Source organism: Engystomops pustulosus, chromosome 1, assembly GCF_040894005.1.
Source record: "Engystomops pustulosus chromosome 1, aEngPut4.maternal, whole genome shotgun sequence".
Taxonomy (NCBI): domain Eukaryota; kingdom Metazoa; phylum Chordata; class Amphibia; order Anura; family Leptodactylidae; genus Engystomops; species Engystomops pustulosus.
The window spans coordinates 12,929,288-12,956,502 of NC_092411.1; the positions used below are offsets into that span (position 1 = coordinate 12,929,288).

The 27,215-nt window shown below is 46.3% G+C and overlaps 1 protein-coding gene across 1 annotated transcript; it reads right to left on the bottom strand.

Moving 5' to 3' along the window:
• SEC11C (SEC11 homolog C, signal peptidase complex subunit) lies at positions 1-25,481 on the bottom strand. The gene is made up of 6 exons (XM_072133385.1): positions 25,278-25,481; positions 12,475-12,584; positions 10,658-10,807; positions 8,268-8,387; positions 1,877-1,934; positions 1-326 (listed from the first exon to the last, which is right to left on the bottom strand). Exons 1-6 carry the CDS (start codon positions 25,464-25,466, stop codon positions 273-275), a joined length of 681 nt encoding a protein of 226 aa, XP_071989486.1. The 5' UTR covers positions 25,467-25,481; the 3' UTR covers positions 1-272.
• Positions 25,482-27,215: the final 1,734 nt, after the last annotated feature.

The window sequence follows — 27,215 nt, forward strand, 5'->3', positions numbered from 1 at the left end:
TTGAGAGAAACAGACAATTTTTCGTCCCATTTTATTAGGTCACATTTTTAGAAAAAAAAAAAAAGCATCATAAAAATGTAACATATGTTCTGATGAACCCTACAAATAAAATAAATACACAGCAGGACGGGTGGATCGTTATTTGTACCGGGTCGATGACTCGTTAGCAGGTTTTTGCTTTTGCTCTGTGACGGAATTAGAAACCATTGTATATATTAAAGGTTTTGGCTGTTTTTCTCCCTCTTCCTCCTCAGGGTCTTCTCCTCCTCATCTTAAGATTCACGTTTTAAAAGTACAAAAGCTCCCATTATGGCCAAAACTGCGTACTGCGAATAACAAAGGGGAAAGGTATAAAATGTCATGGGAAAATATAACAAAAAAAAACACAAACAAGAGAAAGCACAAGAGAGGAGACAGACTGCGCCATGTGCAGCAGCATGCGCCGCGCATGCACGGGGGAAACCACTATTCACTGCAGCACCGGGCAGAGATTATTGGGTCCTGACGTCTGTATATCATCTGCAGGACTTTATTATGAGAAAATCCTATTAGAGTAATAATAATAATAATAATAATTCTTTATTTATATAGCGCCTACAGATTACGCGGCGCTGCACAAAATTTACCACTTGGCTCTACTGCGCTGCCTTTACACATCCAGATTATCTGCTCTAAATTCTAGTCCCAAGAAGTTGTGTAGTGTTATTATATAGAGCAAAGATGGCAAGTAACTGTGTGGGACTAATTAAAATTGTCAAAAAGATTTAAAGGGAACCTGTCACCAGGAATTGTCTTTTTTTTTTTTTAGCTGGTGTCAGGTTCTACTAGCCTATGCCTTTGTCAGCATCCCGAATCATTTCAGTACTTTAAATAAAGATAATAACAATAATAATAATAATAATAAAAAAAATATTATTATTACTTTATAAAATTTTATTTCACATTACCTGGCTCCCCGCCAGCAGTGTGGGGTAGTGAGGCAGCCAAAACCTGTGAGTGCCTGTCTCTCCTCTTGCATTCTTCCTCTGCTTCACACCATTTCTCCACTTCCCTCCTTCGCCTGCTCAATGCACATGGCATAAAGTAGGGAGAAGGCTGGATGAGTGTGGAGAAGAGGAGACCGAGACACAAGCTGCAGCAGACAGGGAGCCAGGTAACGTGAAATAAAGTTTTATAAAGAACTGAAATGATTCAGAATGCTGATAAAGTCATTTTGAAACTCCACACAGTGTAGGCTATTGGAACCTGAAATTGTAGTGACCTTGGAGAGTAAAGTCCTCAAATTATTTATACTGAATGGTGAGCACCATAATTTTAAAATGAAATAAATAAAAAATTAGGGTTAATAAAAGTTCATCAATAAAGTAAATGGAGACTCAAAATGTAACACCGAAAAAAAACACACGAAAAAAACCCTCATATGGTTGAGATTTTAAAAAGTTTGGCCATTTTGAAGGCAAGGTGGGGAAAAAAAAAAAAAAGTTTGGGCATCTTGGCCCAGAACAGGCTGACAGACAGGACTTGACGTTCCCGTTTAGGGGTTCACCTGTGCGACCCAGATATATTGCCGGATTGGTGGACAAAGGACCAATCCGGCAAATTGAAGCAACTAGCCATGCCTAGGATTGGCAGGGGGTGTCCTGGCCGAACCTATACGAGAACGTTGGGTGCACTCATCTCTACTAAGGACTATTGCTATTGCAAGCAGAACCTCGAAGTGATCTGCAGCTTCTCCGCCGCCATCATCAGAACAACTTTCCACTAGAAATTTAGTAATGAAATTCTGTTAACGAAGACCAAGATTTTCCTTAATTAAAAACTGACATAGAAGCTGTGAGGCACAGACACCGTGAAGGAGTGGGCGATATTTAATTACCTTAAATTTCGGATAATCATTCATCACTATCGTCACCATCCCAACATACGGTAAAAATCTGGAATAAAAAGAAGCAAAAAATTAGCATTAATGGGAAAGTATTTCCCCAAAAAAATATTTATAACTTCAAGATATGGAGCTCGACCTTCTCATATTATTGGTTCTTTATGGAAGGAGGTGGGGTGGGGACTCCCTTAAAGGGGTTTTCCCATAAAGAAAAAATTCTTAAATATACTCAGGATAACAAAATATCACATTCTCTAATTCAATGTCATTAACAAAAAATACAGCATTTCACAGAAATAATTCCATCCCGTCTCTATCAGTCCTACAATTTTGCTTGTCCCTTGATATGACCGTAAGTCTTGTGACTATGGTCAGATTCTTCTCATGAATAGCTTCCCTTGTCTGCACACTGCAGTGATCTCTGCCTCCTGCCCATCCCCCATGGATTAAAAGACCAGCTCTGCACGCTGCTTTCCGGCAGGAAGTGCTTGTGTCTGAGACATACTCTAAAAGCTACAGGCAAGATAAGGTCTGTATCCGGGAGGGAAGTGACAGAGCTGACTGTGTATCATAGAGGAGATAGCAGAGCTGTGAGTGTCATTGGGGGAGATGAATTATCAAGTTGCCCAAGAGTAAGAATGTGCTTAGTTGCCCATGACAACCAATATCCGCTCAGCTTTCATTTTACCAGTGCTCATGAACATTTTAAAGGGGGGGGGGGGGGGTTGCAATGTTGCACATTCTTACTCTTAGACAGCTTGATAAATCTACCCCCATTGTGTGTTATTTTGATCTCATCATCTCTGATCCGTCTCATCTCTGACATATTTCTATGTCAGATACTAGTTAATGTTCAGAAGCTAAATAAAAGTGTATATAAACCCTGCATCCTGATAATCTAAGCACATTGTCAGCGCACTGCATCTCATAGCTCTGAGGAATCATGAAGTGTCTGCTTAGAGAGTCCCCGCTCACACTCTGGAATCTTACACTGACCATCACTGAGTGATAGGAGCTAAAACAGGAACAACACTTAGTAACATTGTAAAGTAAGTGGTTAAAAATTATGTAAAAATTGTGTAAACATCATTTAGGGAATTAAAATTTGAGAACTCTCTTTTCTCACCCCTTTAAACTTCTATAGCCTAGAGTACGCAGGAGCTTTTTATCAGGAAGACTCCCCTCCATCCCAGTCACTAGATATTCTCTGAGACGTACAGGCCCCCTGCGGACCCCCCATCATCAGGGGACACTTAATCACTCTAGATATATGATGTCTGAATCACCTACATTGTAGGATCTGCTCGAGGCTCTTCCAGCCAGACAGAGAGCACCGAGGGGCATCCCATCCCTCTATGTGTTTAGCTCACATGGCTGCTCCGCTCCGGCGCCCCCCCCCCACCCCCGGATGTAACACGTGAAGAGTTCCACAAGGTTTTAGCGTGAAGAGCTTTCTGTGTTTCCTCTTGGGTCCTTCTTGTCATTTCCTCAGTTATTCAGCGCAGATTCTCTCAGTCTTACACATCGAGGTAATTGTCCTTCAGAAACTCTAAAACTTGTTTGCTTTCTGGTGATTTATGGAGTCACTGGAGGCCACACTGGGGTTTCATCGCAGCCTCCGCTGTAGGATTTGTAACGGTTCTACGTAATAAAGCGGATGGAAGAGTCGCCAAGAAGCTGGATATAGAGCGACGCTCAAGTAACCTACATGGCTGAAGGCAAAGGTCTCCCCCAGTCTCTGAGGCCCCGACCTTTGCCTTTAACTAGGCTTTGTAACTAGGGCTGTGTGATCTTAGCTAAATACAATATATTTCGAGTTTCCAAATTTTTGAGTTTCTCAATTTTACTCTTGATTTTTCTAGGTGTACCCCATCACTAGGTTTGTGCTCTCATTTCTATGTTGCATTTTCTACTCTCTCTACTGCCCCAACCTATCTAGGATGCCCCCATGTATATTTTATTTCTGTCTCTGCCCCCCCCATTGTTCTCTCTGCTCCCATCTCACTTTGTTCTCTCTCATTATGTAACCCTGGTTTCTTCATATCTCTCGAGAGCAATAGAGGGAAAAGCTCCAAGCAGAGATTTTAGCTCCCTCCTCAGAGGTGGATCTTGGAGATTATTCCTCATTTTATTGAGATATGGAGGGACACTAATGTTGGTTCTCCCCCAACCCCCTTTATTGAAGACCTGGAGCCGGCACATGAAGACAGAAGAGGAGCTGTCTGGGGCGTCGGAATGGTGAGCACTGTATTTTTTATGTGCTGGACATGCAGGCTGGGGGGCTTGCAGGCCACCCCAACCACACACCTGTGCATCCTGTCCATCAAGTACCTTCCCAAATGGCAAAAAAACAATCAACATGGAGGTGCACAGACAAAAGGACAAGATGATCCATCCCCTGGACCTCCCCTACGCATTGAACACTATGTGCATATTACAGACAGATGGCATCTACATGCAGCATGTGGGACCAGGACCAAGTACAGGAGGAGGAGGGGAAGGACCCGAGTCACACATTCTGTTCTCAGCTTTCATACAAGGATTCTCCCTGTAGGTCTCTAGTGCCGAGGCTGATGTTTTTGGAGTAACCAGGGGGCTTTCCAGTCCACGTGCCGCTTCCAGTGCAAACATTCCACAAATATCCTACTAGTAGGAGATCCCCACAGCAGCTCTGCCTTATATCCTAAAATTATCAGGCATTAAAGGGGTTACCGAGAATTTGGTATTGATGACCAAACCTCACAATAGGTCACAGAGATCAGATCAGGGAGGGTCCCACATGGATCAGCCGTTCTCGCCTAACCCAATACTTTACAATGTGGGGAGCCATAGACGGAAGCTTCTGTCCAACCTATAGTGGTCGTGTCAGAGGGTGCGGCAGCTCAGCTCCTCCATAGTATAGGCCCAGACACAGGTGTAGGTTTAGGACCTACATGTTCAAAATCTACGTTTGTACAATTTTGCAAACAGATCCTCAAATCACTGCAATAAGTCGAAATTCTTGGTTTGGTCCGGGAAATCCCGCAAGGCAACGGTACAACTTTCTCATACCAAACTTGCTCTTGGGCAACAAGGTTTAGACAATGCCCATGTAGGTCCTGAGCCCAACCCTGAGCCCACACCTGAGCCCACACCTGAGCCCACACCTGAGGAGTGAGTGTGTACTTGTCACCAGTCTCGTTCTTTTAGATTACACACACTATAAGTGGCACCCCCTGTATTTTTGTGGCCGTTCCTGGACAGCGCAGGTTATTTTTGGTGGAACTTGGAGTGAATGAAGATAACAAGTAGTGAGTATTAAGACTGGGAACTAACAAGGTGACATTTGGCCATGAATAGCTGGAACATCTGCTCCCACATATAATGAGGTTCCTATGAAAAGAACTGACACCGTCCCTTTAAATCTCCTTGGATCACACAGCGCTGTAATCTTCCCGTTCTGTAATTCTGCGCTTCCCTGTTACGGATCCTGAGAATATTGACAGTAAGCAAACTGGAAGTGCGCACCCAAGAATAGTTAATAGAGGAGCCGCGCGGCCACTTATGGAGCGATAAGCACAGCCGCCTCCAGAACGAGGACCTGACGTCGCCCATTGTTCAGTGTTTTATTCCTCTCCGTGTTTCTCCATTACATAACGGCCGCACGCAAGGCTGAATAACATAGAAACCCAATTACCTTTATGGAGGCCACAATGAATGTTAGAAGAGCAGCCAGGAGCTTATTACCCCGACTGCACCCGAGCGACGACTAGAAACAACCTGACGGAGTGATACAGGGAGACACCGGCAGAGCTGCAGCTGCTTCCATGTTGGGAAATCTTAAAGGGATCAGACCTACTTAAAGGGATTTCCCAACTTTTACCTTCTATTCACAGATAATAGTCTGACTACACAGGAACTGAGCACTAGGCCCCCAATAATCACAATACGGGGTCCACAAGTTCCCACAGGATTGGGGATAACTTACTTGGGGGCCAGTGATGAGATCCACATGGGTCATGAGAATGGGGTATGTTGTACCCGAAATAAACAGGGGGGCAGGATGGACATGCTCGCTGCCGCTCCATTCAGGGTCTATAGAGGGAGTATCCATCCGTGTCATAGAGATGAATGAGGAGGAAGGTTCATGTGCGAGCAGCTTCTAGATTCCTTAGTGGCTACAACTGACCCCCTTTCCGGGATCCATGGGGTCCCACCTCTCAAAGAGTTATCCCCTATGCTCCATGTGGCTGGGCAACACCTTTAATGGGTGGCAGAAAACTTACTATTTTCTTAACCCCTTCAGGTCGCAGCCAGTTTGTACGTTAAGGCTCGGCTTCCATTTTTGTAATCGGACATGTGTCGCTTTATACGGTCATAAGTTTTGAAACTTTAACTTATGAAATGGTTTTAAATTTTAGATTTGGGTTGGTTTTTTTTTTGTAACTACTTCATTGGTTGATATGTTTTGCTTTTATTTATGAAAAAAACTGAAATTTGCCATTTTAAAAATTCGCAAATGATCTGCTTTTGAGAAACATAGAAAGTACCGTAACGGATTTCAGTGGTAAAACTAACATTTCCCAAACCTCAACTTTATGTTTTCATCATTTTTGTAAAAGTTTAAAACAAACTTTTAAAAAACTTTTAATTTTTGTTGTGAGGCAATTTGTATAAAGTGTCTGTATAAAGTTTTAACTTTTAAAAAAGTTTTAAAAAACTTTTATTATTATAGGATGGTAGACGACTTACAAATCGAACAGAGTTTATAATTTTTTTCCCCCCGAAATTTCTACATTTAAATTTTTGGGATAATTTTTGTTTTAAAGGAGTTTGAAAATTATTAGAATCCCCCTATGAATACCCCCGTTTTTTTTAAAGTACACCCTTTAAACTATTAAAAACGGCTTTTAGGAAGATTTTTAACCCTTTGTGCCCTTAATTTTGTCGGTTATACGTTCATTTAGCCCTTAGTCTCCCAAGTACGGAGACCTTACCGTGTGGACGTTACTTGTTGTAGGGGCACACAGTGAGGCGCAGAAGGGATGGGGGGCCCTGCAGCTGCCAGTTTTGTCCTATAGAACTCAGTGGATTTTAGTTTCCTCGTTGGCCCCTTTTGTAGGCTATATAATTTTCGTTTTACAGTTAGTGGGAAATTTGTGGCCAATTTTTTTGTGGGATGAGCGGAATTTTCCATTGATACCATGCTGGGGTTGCTATTCCCCATTGTTGAAAACATATTGGGGCAGATTTACTTACCTGGTCCAATCGCGATCCAGCGGCGCGTTCTCTGCGGTGGATTCGGGTCCGGCCGGGATTTATTAAGGCAGTTCCTCCTACGTCCACCAGGTGGCGCTGCTGCGCTGAAGTTCCCTGGAACGCACTGGAATACACCGAGCCGGGCTGAGTGAAGGTAAGTGCAAGCTCCGCGACATTTTTTTTTTTTTAATGCGCCGGTTTTTCCAAATCCGTCAGGTTTTCGTTCGGCCACGCCCCCGCTTTCAGTCGCGTGCATGCCAGCGCCGATGAGCCACAATCCGATCGCGTGCGCCAAAATCCCGGGGCAATTCAGGGGAAATCGGCGCAAATCGGAAATATTCGGGTAACACGTCGGGAAAACGCAAATCGGGCCCTTAGTAAATGACCCCCATTAACTTTTTTTGGGGGGTGGAGGAGTACAAAAGCATCAATTATGCAGTTGATTTTTGACTTGTTTTTCTTTGGTGTTCACCTTATAGCCTTATAATCATGTTATTTTTATTCTATGGGTCAGTACGATGATGTGGATACCAGACTTGGATATTTTTTCTTACGTTTTACTAAATTTCTCACAATAAAGTCCAATATGGGGAAAACCTAATATAGTTTTTGCATCGCCTCCAAGTAGCATAACACTTTTTTTCTTTCTTCTACGGAGCTATTTTTGTGGGACATGTAGTTCTTTGCACCTGTATCATTTTGGGATGAAATCATTTTTTTTTGGCTGTATTTTTTTACGGCATTCATCGTGCGAGTTCAATAGCAATTTATTTTTATTATATGGGTCGTTATGGAAACGATGATACTATTACATGTGAAGATTTTAACCTTTTTTTTTTTACATGTCATTTTACATGTTAATGGGGATTTTGGGCATTTTTAGAACTTTATTAATGTATTTTTCATTGAATAACTTTTTTTTTTTTTCACTTTTATTACTGTCACCATTGGAAATAAACAAAACCTCCTGAAAATAAGGACAAGAATACTATGAGAAAACTTGTCAGAACAAGAAGAATGCACCTCTGGAAGAGCAAATCACAAAATTCCTTATTAGACCATAAATCCACATTATATGATTTTTACCCAAATTAAAACGAAAATCCTAGACCCCGACTTAGAGAAGACACAGAAGCCCAATCCTCACCCTCGAGCTCGGCCCACAACGTCCTTCTTCTCAAGCCAGTTCTGTCCTTCCTTATAGAGACCTCGGTCATCAACTTCATTATTATCTCCTTTAGTCAGAAACTTAATGTCTCCGTTCTCTCTGAAAATTAAATATGAAAAACAAATGAGTAATAATCAACAGTCCGTCATTACAAGACAATAATTCTTTATATAAAAATAGAAACAATCTACATAAAAGGTCAACGATAATTACATGACATTACTTATCCTGTACTGATCCTGAGTTACATCCTGTATTATACTCCAGAGCTGCACTCACTATTCTGCTGCTGGTGTAGTCACTGTGTACATACATGACATTACTTATCCTGTACTGATCCTGAGTTACATCCTGTATTATACCCCAGAGCTGCACTCACTATTCTGCTGCTGGTGCAGGCACTGTGTGCATACATGACATTACTTATCCTGTACTGATCCTGAGTTACATCCTGTATTATACCCCAGAGCTGCACTCACTATTCTGCTGCTGGTGCAGTCACTGTACATACATGACATTACTTATCCTGTACTGATCCTGAGTTACATCCTGTATTATACCCCAGAGCTGCACTCACTATTCTGCTGCTGGTGCAGTCACTGTGTACATACATAACATTACTTATCCTGTACTGATCCTGAGTTACATCCTGTATTATACTCCAGAGCTGCACTCACTATTCTGCTGCTGGTGTAGTCACTGTGTATATACATGACATTACTTATCCTGTACTGATCCTGAGTCACATCCTGTATTATACCCCAGAGCTGCACTCACTATTCTGCTGCTGGTGCAGTCACTGTACATACATGACATTACTTATCCTGTACTGATCCTGAGTTACATCCTGTATTATACCCCAGAGCTGCACTCACTATTCTGCTGCTGGTGCAGTCACTGTGTACATACATAACATTACTTATCCTGTACTGATCCTGAGTTACATCCTGTATTATACCCCAGAGCTGCACTCACTATTCTGCTGCTGGTGCAGTCACTGTGTACATACATGACATTACTTATCCTGTACTGACCCTGAGTTACATCCTGTATTATACTGCAGAGCTGCACTCACTATTCTGCTGCTGGTGCAGTCACTGTGTACATACATGACATTACTTATCCTGTACTGATCCTGAGTTACATCCTGTATTACACTCCAGAGCTGCACTCACTATTCTGCTGCTGGTGCAGTCACTGTGTACATACATGACATTACTTATCCTGTACTGATCCTGAGTTACATCCTGTATTTTACCCCAGAGCTGCACTCACTATTCTGCTGCTGGTTCAGTCACTGTGTACATACATGACATTACTTATCCTGTACTGATCCTGAGTTACATCCTGTATTATACCCCAGAGCTGCACTCACTATTCTGCTGCTGGTGCAGTCACTGTGTACATACATGACATTACTTATCCTGTACTGATCCTGAGTTACATCCTGTATTATACTCCAGAGCTGCACTCACTATTCTGCTGCTGGTGCAGTCACTGTGTACATACATGACATTACTTATCCTGTGCTGATCCTGAGTTACATTGTGTATTATACTCCAGAGCTGCACTCACTATTCTGCTGCTGGTGCAATCACTGTGTACATACATGACATTACTTATCCTGTACTGATCCTGAGTTACATCCTGTATTATACCCCAGAGCTGCACTCACTATTCTGCTGCTGGTGCAGTCACTGTGTACATACATGACATTACTTATCCTGTACTGATCCTGAGTTACATCCTGTATTTTACCCCAGAGCTGCACTCACTATCTGCTGCTGGTGCAGTCACTGTGTACATACATGACATTACTTATCCTGTACTGATCCTGAGTTACATCCTGTATTATACTCCAGAGCGGCACTCACTATTCTGCTGCTGGTGCAGTCACTGTGTACATACATGACATTACTTATCCTGTGCTGATCCTGAGTTACATCCTGTATTATACCCCAGAGCTGTACTCACTATTCTGCTGCTGGTGCAGTCACTGTGTACATACATGACATTACTTATCCTGTACTGATCTTGAATTACATCCTGTATTATACTCCAGAGCTGCACTCACTATTCTGCTGCTGGTGCAGTCACTGTGTACATACATGACATTACTTATCCTGTACTGATCCTGAGTTACATCCTGTATTATACCCCAGAGCTACACTCACTATTCTGCTGCTGGTGCAGTCACTGTGTACATACATGACATTACTTATCCTGTACTGATCCTGAGTTACATCCTGTATTATACTCCAGAGCTGCACTCACTATTCTGCTGCTGGTGCAGTTACCATTTACATACAGTATATGAATACTAAATACAATCCAATATAAAATTCAGAGAAGGTTAGAGGATACATTACTTTTCATGAACTTTGATGACTCTGTGGACTATCGGAATATCTCGCCCTTCCACTTTGAAAACGACAATCTCTCCAGCGCGGATGGGGTCTTCCTGGAAGTTGGTGAGGAAGAGCAGGTCTCCTCGATGAAAGGCGGGCTCCATGCTGCCACTGTGAAGGGAAGAGTGAGGTCAGCAAACAATGACAGGCAGAGATGTGTTTTCATGTTCTGTTTTTATGTAAATGTACGCTGGGGCCCTGGTTCCTTCTAATGCGGGACAATGCTAGACCTCATTGTTGTAGATCATCAGCAGTTCCTGAAGGCATTGATGCCGTGGAGTGGATATTCCATTCTAAGCACATGTGGTACATCATGTCTCGTTCCATCCGCCAACACCACGTTGTGCCACAGACTGTCCAGGAGTTTACTGACTCTTTAATCCAGGTCCAGGAGATTACTCAGGACATCCACAGCTTCATCAGGAACATGTCCCGGAGTTGTAGGGAAGCCATACAGGCACGTGGAGGCCACATATACTACTGAGCCTCATAAGGAGCATGCCCAGGCATTGTAGGGAGGTCATACAGGCACGTGGAGGCAACACACAATACTGAGACTCATAAGGAGCATGCCCAGGAATTGTAGGGAGGACATACTGGCACGTGGAGGCAACACACAATACTGAGCCTCATAAGGAGCATGCCCAGGCATTGTAGGGAGGTCATACAGGCGCGTTGAGCCCACATACTACTGAGACTCATAAGGAGCATGCCCAGGCATTGTAGGGAGGTCATACAGGCACGTGGAGGCAACACACAATACTGAGCCTCATCAGGAGCATGCCCAGGCATTGTAGGGAGGTCATACAGGCACGTGGAGGCAACACACAATACTGAGCCTCATCAGGAGCATGCCCAGGCATTGTAGGGAGGTCATACAGGCACGTGGAGGCCACATACAATGCTGAGCCTCATCAGGAGCATGTCCAGGCATTTTAGGGAGGTCATACAGGCACGTGGAGGCAACACACAATACTGAGCCTCATCAGGAGCATGCCCAGGCATTGTAGGGAGGTCATACAGGCACGTGGAGGCCACATACAATGCTGAGCCTCATCAGGAGCATGCCGAGGTGTTTTAGGGAGGTCATACAGGGACATGAAGGCTGCACACACACTGCTGAGCCTCATCAGAAGCATGCCCAGGAATTGTAGGGTGGTCTTAAGGGCACGTGGAGGTCACAGACACTACTGAGCCTCATTTCCTTGTCATGTGACATTTCCACTTAAGTTGGATCAGCCTGAAATGTGAATTTTTGAGTATCATTCCACATGCAGACCTCCATGGGATATTCATTTTGATTTTCATTGATAAGTTTCATTGTTCCCTATGTAATGAATAAAGGAATCACAACTGGAATATTTCATTCACTAATATCTAGGATGTGAAAATCTAGTCTTCCCTTTTTTATGGCAGCTTTATATTTGTACTATATACAGGCACTGTTAGGTAGAATTTACATTAAAAAATTGACAATTGTTATAATGCACGAATTAGTACAGTGCATCACTGTACTCTATGCCAATACTTGTAAGGAGGTGTAGAGGTAGCACTGTATAGCCGTATAATTTGTGTACATCTACAATATTGGGGTTTTCTATGATCACATTATATGGTCACTATATGGTGGTATTTGGCCACTATGTAGTATGTTAATCACGTCAAACCAGGATGACTTATAAGGGTTGTCCTAAGTTTTAAATGTCAGAAACAGGAGCGGAGGTGGATGTATCCCACACACCAATACATGTCATCCCCAACAACCAACCGGAACCTACCTCAATACAACAACAATGGGGCTCTCGCTCCCCGTCACCACGATGAGGCCTTTCCATATCATGAGGGCAGAGGACACGATCATGGCAAAGTTCAGGACTTGATAGTAGAGCTGCAGATGGAAAAACACAACCATAGAGCAAAAACTAAGAAGATAAAACATTTTCACAAAAATAAATAAAGAATTGTGAAAAATTCTTCACTTTGGCTCATGCGGCAATGCGTTCCATAATGTGTTAGTCTGTAAGGCAACTGTCTACAGCAGGACCCTCCCCCATGACAAGGTGGCTAGTGAAGACCAAAAAGGCTTGGATGCCCGGTGACTGCTGCCCTATATGAAACCACGGCACGGCCCTCCATGGGGCTTCCCCACGGCACGGCCCTCCATGGGGCTTCCCCACGGCACGGCCCTCCATGGGGCTTCCCCACGGCACGGCCCTCCATGGGGCTTCCCCACGGCACGGCGCTCCATGGGGCTTCCCCACGGCACGGCCCTCCATGGGGCTTCCCCACGGCACGGCCCTCCATGGGGCTTCCCCACGGCACGGCCCTCCATGGGGCTTCCCCACGGCACGGCCCTCCATGGGGCTTCCCCACGGCACGGCCCTCCATGGGGCTTCCCCACGGCACGGCACCCTTTACTACTTGGGTACAACAGTGAGCACCACTATATACTACATGGGCACGGCTAAATATGTTCTTACAGGGCACTGCTGAGTGCAACGCTCTATGGTCACTTAATACTATATGAACCCTATGATTCATACAATACAGTCTTGTGTGGGTACTACTGTATACACTGTTGGTACCCAGCTTTCCCAGAATCCTGACAGGCATATCAGCCTAGTAATGTAGTCCGTGCCTCGCTCGGTGCCCTGTGGCATCCTGCATGATGCTTGCCATCCTGCTCTCCCAGTAACAGCCTCTTCCCGGCAGAGACCTGACCCGATGTGACAGAACTTCTGATATTTCGAGGTGGATTTATTCTCACTCCTCTGGTGAGTAGAAGTGTAATGCAGCTGGCACCGCGCCCCCCGACTCCGCTGCTTTGTAAATGAAAAAAAACTCAATAATTGGCGCCGGATTCAATCAGTGTTGGCACAAACAGCGGGTGAATGTGGATGTGATTGCGGATGAATGACTACAGTGTATAGGAAGCCCCCGTGCGAGGAGACCACCACGTACAGTAAGGGGGGATACAATGCCAGGCCGGAAAAGCCTCTCCGGGGAGTTACCAAGGATTCATTACTGCCCATCTGTGCCGCCCCAATCTACAAGACACTGCGGAGAGTCCGATCCCTAGCACAAACTGAACCCCTCTCGGTGCTCCAGTATAAATGCACAAATCTATTATGCCAAATAGGGGGGAGGAGGAGTGCAACCCAAATACTACCATCTATACTCCCTATTGCAACAATTTGCAGGGGGTCACCAGTTCCAGTAGAAAGTTAAGGCTATTCGCGACCATACTAATACTTTCCTTGTGAGGTTTCCTTCAAAATACAATCCCTCTAAAAAAAAAAAACTGTTTCGCTAAAGAAATCTGGGGGTCAGTGACATAATTTGGGTGCTGCCCGCTTCTCCAGTACTGCCGTTTCTGGTTAATTTCAATTCCTTTTTGGAGAAGAACGCACATCAGAAAAATCCCAAAAATACTGAGGACAAGTGGCACAAAATCTGTACTAAAAAGTTTTGTGGACACAACCAAAGGTGATGGGGGCTTTCCATATGAACAGTTTCAGCTCTTGAGACAAGAGACACTTATGGACACATTCACCTATGTGAAGATGGAGGGTCCCCTGCCCATCACAACCAGGCGGAGAGGGAGCAGGGGGCCGGGGGTCTGTGCAGGGGACTGATGAGGCTGCAGCAGGGGACATGTAGTATTACCTATGGCTTATAAGAAGACGCCCGAGCAGGACCCCACCTCTGATACGTGTAGCTACAGTAGCAGGACCCCCCTCTCTGATACGTGTAGCTACAGTAGCAGGACCCCCCTCTCTGATATGTGTAGGTACATTAGCAGGACCCCCCCCCCCTATGATACGTGTAGCTACAGTAGCAGGACCCCCCTCTCTGATATGTGTAGCTACAGTAGCAGGACCCCCCTCTATGATACGTGTGGCTACAGTAGCAGGACCCCCCTCTATGATACGTGTAGCTACAGTAGCAGGACCCCCCTCTATGATACGTGTAGCTACAGTAGCAGGACCCCCCTCTATGATACGTGTAGCTACAGTAGCAGGACCCCCCTCTATGATACGTGTAGCTACAGTAGCAGGACCCCCCTCTATGATACGTGTAGCTACAGTAGCAGGACCCCCCTCTATGATACGTGTAGCTACAGTAGCAGGACCCCCCTCTATGATACGTGTAGCTACAGTAGCAGGACCCCCCCCCTATGATACGTGTAGCTACAGTAGCAGGACCCCTTCTCTCTGATACGTGTAGTTACAATAGGAGGACCCCCCCCCCTCGCTGATACGTGTAGCTACAGTAGCAGGACCCCCCCTCTCTGATACGTGTAGCTACAGTAGCAGGACCCCCCCTCCTCTAGGATACGTGTAGCTACAGTAGCAGGACCCCCCTCTCTGATATGTGTAGCTACAGTAGCAGGACCCCCCCCTCTGATATGTGTAGCTACAGTAGCAGGACCCCCCTCTCTGATATGTGTAGCTACAGTAGCAGGACCCCCCCCCCTCTGATATGTGTAGCTACAGTAGCAGGACCCCCCTCTTTGATATGTGTAGCTACAGTAGCAGGACCCCCCTCTCTGATATGTGTAGCTACAGTAACAGGACCCCCCCCCCCTCTCTGATATGTGTAGCTACAGTAGCAGGACCCCCCCTCTCTGATATGTGTAGCTACAGTAGCAGCCCCCCCCCCTCTCTGATATGTGTAGCTACAGTAGCAGGACCCCCCCCCCCCCTCTCTGATATGTGTAGCTACAGTAGCAGGACCCCCCCCCCCTCTCTGATATGTGTAGCTACAGTAGCAGGACCCCCCCCCTCTCTGATATGTGTAGCTACAGTAGCAGGACCCCCCCCCCTCTCTGATATGTGTAGCTACAGTAGCAGGACCCCCCTCTCTGATATGTGTAGCTACAGTAACAGGACCCCCCCCCCTCTCTGATATGTGTAGCTACAGTAGCAGGACCCCCCCTCTCTGATATGTGTAGCTACAGTAGCAGGACCCCCCTCTCTGATATGTGTAGCTACAGTAGCAGGACCCCCCCTCTCTGATATGTGTAGCTACAGTAGCAGCCCCCCCCCCCTCTCTGATATGTGTAGCTACAGTAGCAGGACCCCCCCTCTCTGGTATGTGTAGCTACAGTAGCAGGACCCCCCTCTCTGATATGTGTAGCTACAGTAGCAGGACCCCCCTCTCTGATATGTGTAGCTACAGTAGCAGGACCCCCCTCTTTGATATGTGTAGCTACAGTAGCAGGACCCCCCTCTCTGATATGTGTAGCTACAGTAGCAGGACCCCCCCCCCCCCCTCTGATATGTGTAGCTACAGTAGCAGCCCCCCCCCCCTCTCTGATATGTGTAGCTACAGTAGCAGGACCCCCCTCTCTGATATGTGTAGCTACAGTAGCAGGACCCCCCTCTTTGATATGTGTAGCTACAGTAGCAGGACCCCCCTCTCTGATATGTGTAGCTACAGTAGCAGGACCCCCCTCTCTGATATGTGTGGCTACAGTAGCAGGACCCCCTCTCTGATATGTGTAGCTACAGTAGCAGGACCCCCTCTCTGATATGTGCAGCTACAGTAGCAGGACCCCCCTCTCTGATATGTGTAGCTACAGTAGCAGGCCCCCCCCCCTCTCTGATATGTGTAGCTACAGTAGCAGGACCCCCCTCTCTGATATGTGTAGCTACAGTAGCAGGACCCCCCTCTCTGATATGTGTAGCTACAGTAGCAGGACCCCCCCCCCTCTGATATGTGTAGCTACAGTAGAAGGACCCCCCTCTTTGATATGTGTAGCTACAGTAGCAGGACCCCCCTCTCTGATATGTGTAGCTACAGTAACAGGACCCCCCCCCCTCTCTGATATGTGTAGCTACAGTAGCAGGACCCCCCCTCTCTGATACGTGTAGCTACAGTAGCAGGACCCCCCCCTCTCTGATATGTGCAGCTACAGTAGCAGGACCCCCCTCTCTGATATGTGTAGCTACAGTAGCAGGCCCCCCCCCCTCTCTGATATGTGTAGCTACAGTAGCAGGACCCCCCTCTCTGATATGTGTAGCTACAGTAGCAGGACCCCCCTCTCTGATATGTGTAGCTACAGTAGCAGGACCCCCTCTCTGATATGTGTAGCTACAGTAGCAGGACCCCCCTCTCTGATATGTGTAGCTACAGTAGCAGGACCCCCCTCTCTGATATGTGTAGCTACAGTAGCAGGACCCCCCTCTCTGATATGTGTAGCTACAGTAGCAGGACCCCCTCTCTGATATGTGTAGCTACAGTAGCAGGACCCCCCCCCCCCTATGATATGTGTAGCTACAGTAGCAGGACCCCCTCTCTGATACGTGTAGCTACAGTAGCAGGACCCCCCCCCCCCCTCTATGATATGTGTAGCTACAGTAGCAGGACCCCCCTCTCTGATACGTGTAGCTACAGTAGCAGGACCCCCCTCTCTGATACGTGTAGCTACAGTAGCAGGACATATACATGGGGGGCTCCTGGCATATCTCTCTGTGCGGGTTATGGCACTACTGAGATGATAGATCTCCCGTATACGGCAAAGTGCGATACCAGATGAGGGATCTGCGACCTTCGCCTGTCAGCTCAGGCAGAGGGAGACATCTATAACCTGTAGTCCTGGCCGCACTGCAGTTACTGTAGAAAGTACTAGACCTGCAGCGACTGTGCCGGCAATAACAGTGTAAGGTATTGTCCCTGGAGAGATCAGATTGACTTACTGGTTGAATACTAGAGACATCACACAACACAGAAGAAGATGGGATATGGATCACTTCATAGCACAGTGCCAAGAGCACAGCAGTGTGAGGACTCGAGTGCAACTATCGTGGGATATAAATCTATTTCACACGGTCATGGGACATCAGATTACAGAACCATAGATGCAGCATGGTACTAGTCTCATGGAGCATCGGGGAGAGTGCGCCCCAATAACACGTGTTGTCTATGAAGCTTCTATGTGCTCTTTGCGTTTGTGCGAGTTTCCTCCCACACTCCAGGACCAGACGGTTAAAAGGGGTTTTCCCATGAAGACAAGATTCTTAAATATACAAATAAAATATACTCTAATTCACTGTTATTAACAAAGATACAGCATTTCACAGATATAATTCCAACCTATCAGTCTCTATCAGTCCTGGCGTTTACAAATTCGCTTGTCCCTGGATGCGACCATAGATCTTCTGACTATGGTCCGATTCTTTGCATGAATAGCTTCTCTTGTCTGCACACTGCAGTGCTCTCTGCCTCCTGCCCCTCCCCCCTGCATTACAAGACCATTTCAGACACAGGCGCTTCCTGCCAGCAAGCAGCAGTGTGCAGAGACTTACTCTACAAGCTACAGATAAGGTCTTTACCCAGGAGGGAGACATATAGCAGAGCTGACTCTGCGAGTGTTATAGGTGAGTTAGCAGAGCGGAGAGCATCATTGTGTGTTACATCCATCTCATATCTCATCTGTCTCATCTCAGATACTAAATAAACATGTAGATAAACCCTGCACCCTGATAATCTAAGCACATTGTCAGCACACAGCACCTCACAGCACAGAGGAATCATGAAGTGTCTGCTTAGAGAACCCTCGCTCACACTCTGGTGTCTTACACTGACCATCACCGAGTGATAGGAGCTAAAACAGCAATAAAATTGTAAAGTAAGGAGTTAAAAAGGATCTTTATTGTGTAAACATCACTAGGGGGTTATAATTTGAGAAGCCTTTTTCACAGGCAAACCCCTTTGCCCTGCAGAGCACAGCGAGTGATGGCAATGCCTGGATAACGTAAGTACTCTGTGTCCATCATTACTAACTCTCCTGTAAGCTCTGCCCACACTTACTCCTGATGTCTTCCCCCGGGTTCTGGCTAATGCTTTTTAAAGGGACTGTGCACACACTCACTATTCTATCCCTATGTGATCTCGGTCCTATTCCTAATTCTACAGGGCACCGCTTCTTCAGGTAGGTGCCTTAGCAAGTTTCCCAGCCTTCTGTGTTCTTACTCCTCTTGCCTCTAACTTCCTGTTTTGACCTCAGCTAGCCGCTGACCCCTCCACATGCTCCATTAGCCCTGACCTCAGCTAGTTCCTGACCGGCCGCTCACCATGTGATTTCACCAATGTCCTTCGAGACCATGTCAGTAGTTACTACAATGAAACCACTTCAAATGCAAGCCCCGTGGTGGTCCTTCACCTATGGAAAAAGGGTTTGTGACAACTCCAAGTCGCCCCTAGAATGATGTTATAATTGGACTTACCCGCTGATAATAAAATGACCCAGTGGTAGGTGTGCAGCCATATAATTACACCGCCCTCTAATCCTCATGCAGTACGGAGCCTCACAATGACAGTGAGTAATTGCGGCGGCCCGCAGCCAAGTCACAGGTTGTTGCACAGATGATACAGATATTGATTAAGTGGAGGACACGGAGCAGCGCTGCTCTGCACCCTGCGAAATCCTGTCATCTTGTCAAGTAGCGATAAATTGTGGGACCCTACATCGCACTGTGCTTATATTCTACAGTAGATTTCAGAATTATTTTGCAAGATTATCATCTGTATCTAGATTTTTCAGACTTCTTGAGCCACTAGTGATCAGCTGTGACCAACAAGGGGCGCTATGTAACTCCATAAACATGGAACCTCAGTAATATGGTCCCATTACAATCTGGAAGTGAGGACATAGGGTGCACCTCTAGGGTAGGACAGAAGAGGGGCATAATGATCCAATTACTGGGACGCCTACTAATTCTGAAAACAAAGGTCTACTAATGACGTATGGTAGGACAACAGTATTCGATTGATAGGGGTGCAAAATTTGGGCTGTAAACCCATCCCAGAAATGGATCATGGGACAGTACTGGAAGCCTTAGGTTGATGCCACACATGGTGTTTTGAACCCGTTTTTGGTCAGTTTTTAAGAAGTCCGTCCAAAAACGCATGCGTTTTTTAACGGACTGCTTAAAAACGGACCAAAAACGGGTTCAAAACGCCACGTGTGGCATCACCCTTAGGCACTATCTTTTGGTTAGCGGCAGCTTAGCTCCATTCAGCTGTATCAGGGCAGAGCGGTAGTACTCTACTTTGGCCACTATACAATGGATGGAGCCACCTCTTCCAACTCTGTCCATGGTATAGGTTCAACACAGAGGATCAATACTGTGTCCACATATGGGTGTCATCTGAAAATTGTAGACAACCCCTTTAAATTGAGGTATTATTCCTCTCCAGCTGATTTAGTGCCCCCTGTTTACTGTACAAGATGACCCTTGTGCCGTTATATACTGTGCTCACAGGGCCTTGTCCAGAATGGAACAATCAGCTAAGGGGGATGTCACACATGGTGTTTTTGGGCCATTTTCAGTTAGTGCTTTTTAGGCTCGTAAAAAACGCTTCAGTTTTTTAAAAACGCATGTGTTTTTGTCCAGTTTTCCGAATTTGTGCAATTAAAAACAGACAAAAACGCACGCATTTTCCAAAAAAACGGATGCGTTTTCTAAAAACGGCCCAAAAACGCCATGTGTGACATCACCCTAAAATGATTATTAGTGACACTGACAGCAAGCAGAGATCTTGATTCTGGTGCGTTTCTCTGTCATCTTTGATGTCTCTGCACGAGTGTACACCGCAGGAGAATATCGCTCTCTATGCACATAATAAAAGGCACCGGCATAGCGCGAGTTGGTTTTTATTACACGCTGACAGTCTCCTTTCTCCGTGGCGCAGTAACGAGGCAGGAATTATTTTGTGTAAAAGGCCCTTTCGGAGCAGCACCGTGGGGACACGAGTTGAAAAGCCGACGAAAACAATACAAAACACTCCGACGTTCCCTGCATTGTAATGCCGCTAAATACATCACAAGTGAATGGCGGCCTGCTGGGACGCGAGGAACGGCTAAGAAGCCGGTGATAGATTGCTGAGCGCTCGCCAAGTCACCGGGGGCTTTAATCACAGGTCCGGAGCGCGCTGCTACCGCCACCGCTGCTTATACAACATATAATAGACTGCGGCTATGCGAACCGTGGCATCCGAGGGGTTGTGTCTGCTCTCCTTATATGACCCCCAATAGTGATCTGATGAATGGTGGGGGGGGGTCCGAATACGGAAATAATAACCGCAATAACCTGTATTACAAGGTCGCCCACTGACTGGTAAACACCGGCATCGCAGGAAATGCTGATTATATCGCACAGTTTGATATTAAATCTCTCCGACAATACTTTCCTTCACTTCTTTACCGCACATTTTTGTAATTATAGGATTTGCTCTCCGGTCACACTGAAAACTGCACATAAAAGCAGTGCATTGTGGGAGCTCAAGGAACAATGGGAGAAATAGAACAATGGTGTAAGGTCACATGACCGTCTATAGATACAATGAGGGGGGGGGGGGGTTCTCATAAAGTTTAAGGTAAAATTGTTGCAACTAGAACAACTCTGAAAACTTTTATCAGAAGAGTCTGAGGGCAAAGACATTGACCCCCCCCTCCATTGACTCTGGGGGTGAATTGAGAAGTAGACACCAAATTCAATATATCATTTGGACCTGCCAATATTTAAAAGACTGCTCATCCAGAGCCCCCTGCTACATATAGCTTTGGGTATTTTCTGCTTTATGACGATTATACTTTACTGTACAAGGAAAGGGATTTGGACCTGGACTTCATCATATAATTTAGGAGCCCAAGCTCAGAAACTCTCCGCACCCATCTATAAGGTCTATGTGGGAACAGCGGTGAGATGTACAGGTGGGTGTGTGTATACGGACAGGTGGGTGTGTGTATACGGACAGGTGGGTGTGTGTATACGGACAGGTGGGTGTGTGTATACGGACAGGTGGGTGTGTGTATACGGACAGGTGGGTGTGTGTATACGGACAGGTGGGTGTGTGTATACGGACAGGTGGGTGTGTGTATACGGATAGGTGGGTGTGTATATGGACAGGGGGCTGAAGGACACCGCACAGGATAACAGGATTTAATGGGATTTTATCTCCCTATGTTCCATAGTTATTGGGATACAGGGAGAGGCACATGGACCGCCTCTACATTGCACTTGGCTGCTTGCAGGACCCTGTTCACATGATATCTGGGGGTCCCAAGGATTAGCCATTGATCCCCTACTCTGTGGATACAGATCAGTTGTGCCATAAACCATTTCACGAAGTTTAAGATACTCCCAAACATCAGGAGACAGCACACTGACCCATAAGATGAATGGAGAGACCCCCATTAAAGGGGGTTTCTTAACTAACCCAAAATATCTTGGTGACTGGGAAGGAGTAAAAATGACTGCATGAGATGTCTGCGTGGGTTTCCTCCGGGTCCTCCGGTTTCCTCCCACACTCCAAAACATACTGGTAGGTGATTAGATTGTGAGCCCCATTGGGGACAGGGACTGATTTGGAAAGCTCTGTGCAGCGCTGCGGAATCTGTGTGCGCTATATAAAGAGTTATTATTATTAGTTATTATTATGCCGCACCATTCCCAACTGCTGGAGGCAAACCGTGGCCTCAACAGTCCCTGGTCAGTGAGTATAAAATGTTCTGGTCCGGCATGGATCACTACTATTCACCAAGGTCACACAGAAAACCCCTTTTTGTACCTATAAAATATTAGCGCCACTAATGATAGTAAAGTATAAATCGTCTGATACATTGCAACAAGCTCTTCACCGCTACCAACACTCATGCCCTGGCTCGTCACACGCGGGTCATGTGCCAGAGCGCTGTAGGGCGGTATTCAAACACTGCAGACAGTTTGTAGTTTACGTGATAACCTGTAACACATCCCTAGGGTTAAACACAGTCCTGCGGATAGAGATGGAAGTACTGGGAGGCTACACCCTAATGCAGCACACTGGACATGGGCAAAGGGGAGCCCCCTGGTGCTATCCAATGACGATGCGTCTTAGTGCAACATTTCTAAAATAAACTGAAGCTCCCGAGTGACAATAAACGCCCGGCGTACAAGTCATGGCCGATTATAAAGCCGCTATACCCTATAAACTCTGAGCAGCATATTGGGAGCGTAATGGGAAGCAGAAGTATTAGGACTGATGTCTGTGCCGCTGCATCGCATAAGGGATGCGTCTCTGATGCCACCAAAGCTTAATGTGCCCAGGCACTGGCATAATACGGGCACTCAGTCACTGCGGCTGAATGCTTGCTATTAACCATCCGTATACTGTGCGCTACCCTATATACATCTGAGCAGCAAAGGGTTAAGTGAGGGGTTGATCCATACAGCAGGACGGAGGTATAAGCATCCATAAGGCCAGAAAGCAACTGACTATAGACCCTGGATAAAGGGGTTGTAAAACATTGCTGTGGACAACCCCTTTAAACAAGTTATTCCTTCTGACCTACACACATAGGGGCAGATTTACTTACCCGGTCCGTTCGCGATCCAGCGGCGCGTTCTCTGCGCTGGATTCGGGTCCGGCGGGGATTCATTAAGGTAGTTCCTCCGCCGTCCACCAGGTGGCGCTGCTGAGCTGGAAAGCATCTGAACGCACTGGAGTTCACCGGCTCGGGCTGAGTGAAGGTAAGCGCGTCCCAAGCGACACATTTCTAAATGCGGCGGTTTTTCCGAATACGTCGGGTTTTCGCTCGGCCACGCCTCCTGATTTCCTTCGCGTGCATGCTGGCGCCGGTGCGCCACAATCCGATCGCGTGTGCCAAAATTCCGGGGCAATACAGGGAAAAATCGGCGCAAATCGGAAATATTCGGGTAACACGTCGGGAAAACACGAATCAGGCCCTTAGTAAATGACCCCCATAGACTTATGCTCAGATCGGCTGAGCATGCGCTTCTTCTGAATGGGGAGAAGGGAGCAAGCTGCTTCCAGCCTGTCCAGCCACTCCTTACAGGATCTGTGAAAATCTTGGGCGCTATTCACACAAGCTCCATGGCTTCAGTTTTTAAAGGGGGGTTTTATTCTTAGTGGATGACCCAAATGGTCAACATGGGTCCCTTCACAAATCAGTTATTGGACCAGACGGCACGAGAACTGCAGTGTCTTCACATCTTCCCAAGCGCAGCGTCGTACATTGTATAGTGGCCGCCCTAGGTATAGCATTCACATGAATGGGAAATAATAATAATAATAGCGGATAGAATGAAATTATCTTCTTGTATGACTTGCTGCTGTGGTTTAGGGGGTTTCCGATTATCCGTAGTGGAACCTGATAGACTGGGGGGGGGGGGGGGGGGGTAGCAGTAATGTGGACAGAACAAGGAGTCGTCATAATGTATCACTGGGACACGATACAGTTGCTAAGCAATAAAAGTGCAGAGATGGAGGATTTTCTAAATGTCTTAAAATACATATAGTACCTCCCAAATTTACACACACGTATAGATAGAGCTCGAGAAAAGCACAATTGGAGGCAGATCGCTGCTGCATTGGAATAAATCCACTTGAATGTATTTTTGTTTGAACTTTTTTGGAGACCTGTTATTACATCTCTACACATAAGACCCTTCGGGGCGTTTATACGTTCCCCATAGAAGCCGTACGGTGCCGCACACGTAGGACATGTCCTATCTTTCCCCGTATTATGGCAACCGCCTGCCATGTATCTCTATGGAGAGGGGTGGGGGCAAGTAGCACTCAACCCCCTCCTCCTCTCCCCTGCGCCTATACATTCCCTTTAACAACCCCATTGATTAGAATAGAAGGTGTCATGAGGGCGGTCCTACTCCTCACTTCGCAGCCCTGCCTGACACCTCCCCCCAGCGCCAGCCTTTCCTATGCGCTCTTATCAGCCTGGCATTAAGGTGTCGCTGTGCGGGGCAACAACATGTGACCTACTGCATTCACCAGGAATTGGCCAGGGGGTTCTCTAGTGACCAAGAAGTTCACCTCTAAGCACAGGATCGGTGGGGGTCTCAGTGATGGGACCCCCTCACCGATCACGAGCATGCGTGTCCGCTATATCCCCCCCGAGATGAAAAGAGCAGTCATTTGAAAATGCGCTGGCTGCTCCATTCATATCTATGTCGCGAAGGGAGATACCTGAGCGCTGTACTCGGCAATCTCAGTCAGTGCCATTGAGTTGAATAGAGCAGCAGGAGCATGTGTGACCGGCTGTGTCTTCGCCTCGGGGTAAAACAGACACCCGTGCTCGTGATCCGTGGAGGTCCCATCAATGAGACCCCCACCGATCCTAACTTGTTAGTCACTGGAGAGCCCCTTTAAGTACCATAACACATTTAAATTAAATTTTTACACCCATGTCTATACTGTTGGACGCAGCCAGCTGTTATAAACAAGTTATTATGTGCCCTGGGAGTCTCCAGGGAGGAAAAATTCACCTAAAAGGCCCCCTTAAAGGGGCGGTGTAACCAATTTTCATAAATAGGGTTATAGTGAAACTCCTTTACATGCATAGAATGTATCAGAATACAAGATACTCGTGTATTTATCTAGACACCAGAACATTTAGCTTTTTATTATCAATAATAGGTGAAAAATATTGAATAGAAATTAAATTTGCCGGAAACAGGGTGATGTGTATGACAGGAGTCACCGGGGACAATGATAAAAGTTACTATATTGTGTGGGGCCCCATGATGAGGGGCCCCTGGGCAGTGCTGCCACTCACCTGCCTCTTGTTCATTCTCCGTAGATCCCCGAAGAGATCCATCTCTAGCGACTGCATGAGGATGGCAGAGCCGGGGGTAGGGTGGCAGCTGCTGCCACTATCCGGGAGCTGCTGGCAGAGGAGAGGAGGCGCCTGGCGCTGCCAACATCTCCTCCCCTGCTCCCCCTGTTCCATGTGGTACTCGTTCATAGGCCGCTTGCAGGGGATGACGGGAAATGTAGTCCCGGCGGGTGAGGCGCACGGTCTCCGGAGCCTGGAATAAACTACACACCCCATGATGCATCGCGCGGATTTCAATATAATAAAGGGGGTGGAGGAGGAGGCAGCGGCAGGTGCACCCCCATGAGATATTGTATCCTGGTCTCTGTTCACACTGGACCAATATACGTCTAATAACTAAAGAAATCCTGTCAAAGTTGTGTGACAACCACCATTGGCGCCAATTTACCTCACACATGGAGAGTCACCCAACTTTCCCGGGCTCCAACACCTAGTATAAGCTTAGGCATTGATAACAAAGCAAAACTGCATGTCAGGAGTCTGGGAAAGCTGGGTGAGTACCAAAGTAATAGTAAATCTATTAACTAAAAGGCTATTGTACATAAACACCCTGTAAAATGAATACAAAAATGGCTCAAAATTGGGAGTGGTAGAGACCCGTCCCGTCCGAAACTCCTCAGGAATTGTACCAGACCAGGATAACCCAAAAGCAGAAATCCTATCGTAAAAGTTAATGGCGTGTGGATTAGATTCTCTCTACGTCCATTAAGGAGGGTCAGTATGAGGTAATTTCCTCGCACTAAGGCCGCGGTCACACATTGCGTTTTGGTTACGTTTACATTGCATTTAGAAACGCATTACAACAGCTAAGGAGGGGAGAGAGTTTCCTAATTACATCACCGTTCACGTTTGCGTTTACAAAATACAACTGTTAACACTATGTTGTGTTAACAATTCACGTGCGTTAACTTCGTGTTTACATTGTGTTTTGTAAACGTTTATAGTGATGTAAATGTGGCCTGAGGGTGCGGGCACCGCATGCGCTTCTGCATGTTTACCATGCGTTTGGCTGGTTTGAGAGTACCGGCGCCGGGCACGGCCCCATTGCATATGCGTTTCTATGGAAAAGTAAGTGTTTTGGGTACCAAACCCCGGTGTCTTGTATTGTTTAAAAGCAAGACACCGGGGCTAGTTAAAGGGAACCTATCATCAGTAATTGACCTAATTAACCATCACCAGTGCGTTGTGAAGCAGAGTAACACCTTCCAGATCCTGTTTCTTTCACGGCCCAGCGCGGTGGCATCTTCCAAAAAAAAAAAATCAACATTGAAGTGAGATGTAAATTGGTTGTATAAAGTCAAGGAGGCGGAGAGTTTAACACTGAAGTCAAGCTCTCCTCACCTCAGAATGAAGATTTGCTTAGTGATGTGTCTGAATGTAGGACCATCAATTGCAGTGAATGGGGCATTCTGACGTGAGGAGAGCTTGACTTCCGTAGCTAAACTCTCTGCCTCCATGACTTTATACAACCGATTTACATCTCGCTTCATTGAAATAGACATGAAATAGACATGATCTAGAAGGAGTTCAGCTTCTGGTAGTACTGGTAGTGGTTTATTACATCAATTTCTGCTGACAGGTTCCCTTTAACAATCGCATGCGTTTCCCTGGAGACACATATGTGATCGGGCCGAGGCCTGCCCCCACCCCCCATGCGATAGCGTTTCGCTTTGAACCCAACTCTAGCAGCACATGTGACCGCGGCCTTAGGTGACAGCTATAAAGACCCCTCTTGCTCTACACATCAAAGGAACATTTCGGCCACATACCTTTCCATAATAAGCTTCACAGCAACCGAGCGCAATGGAATAACTCCCAAAATATTAATATGGTTATCCCCATGATTAGTATGCATGCGTGCGTGGAAGTCAGATGCCT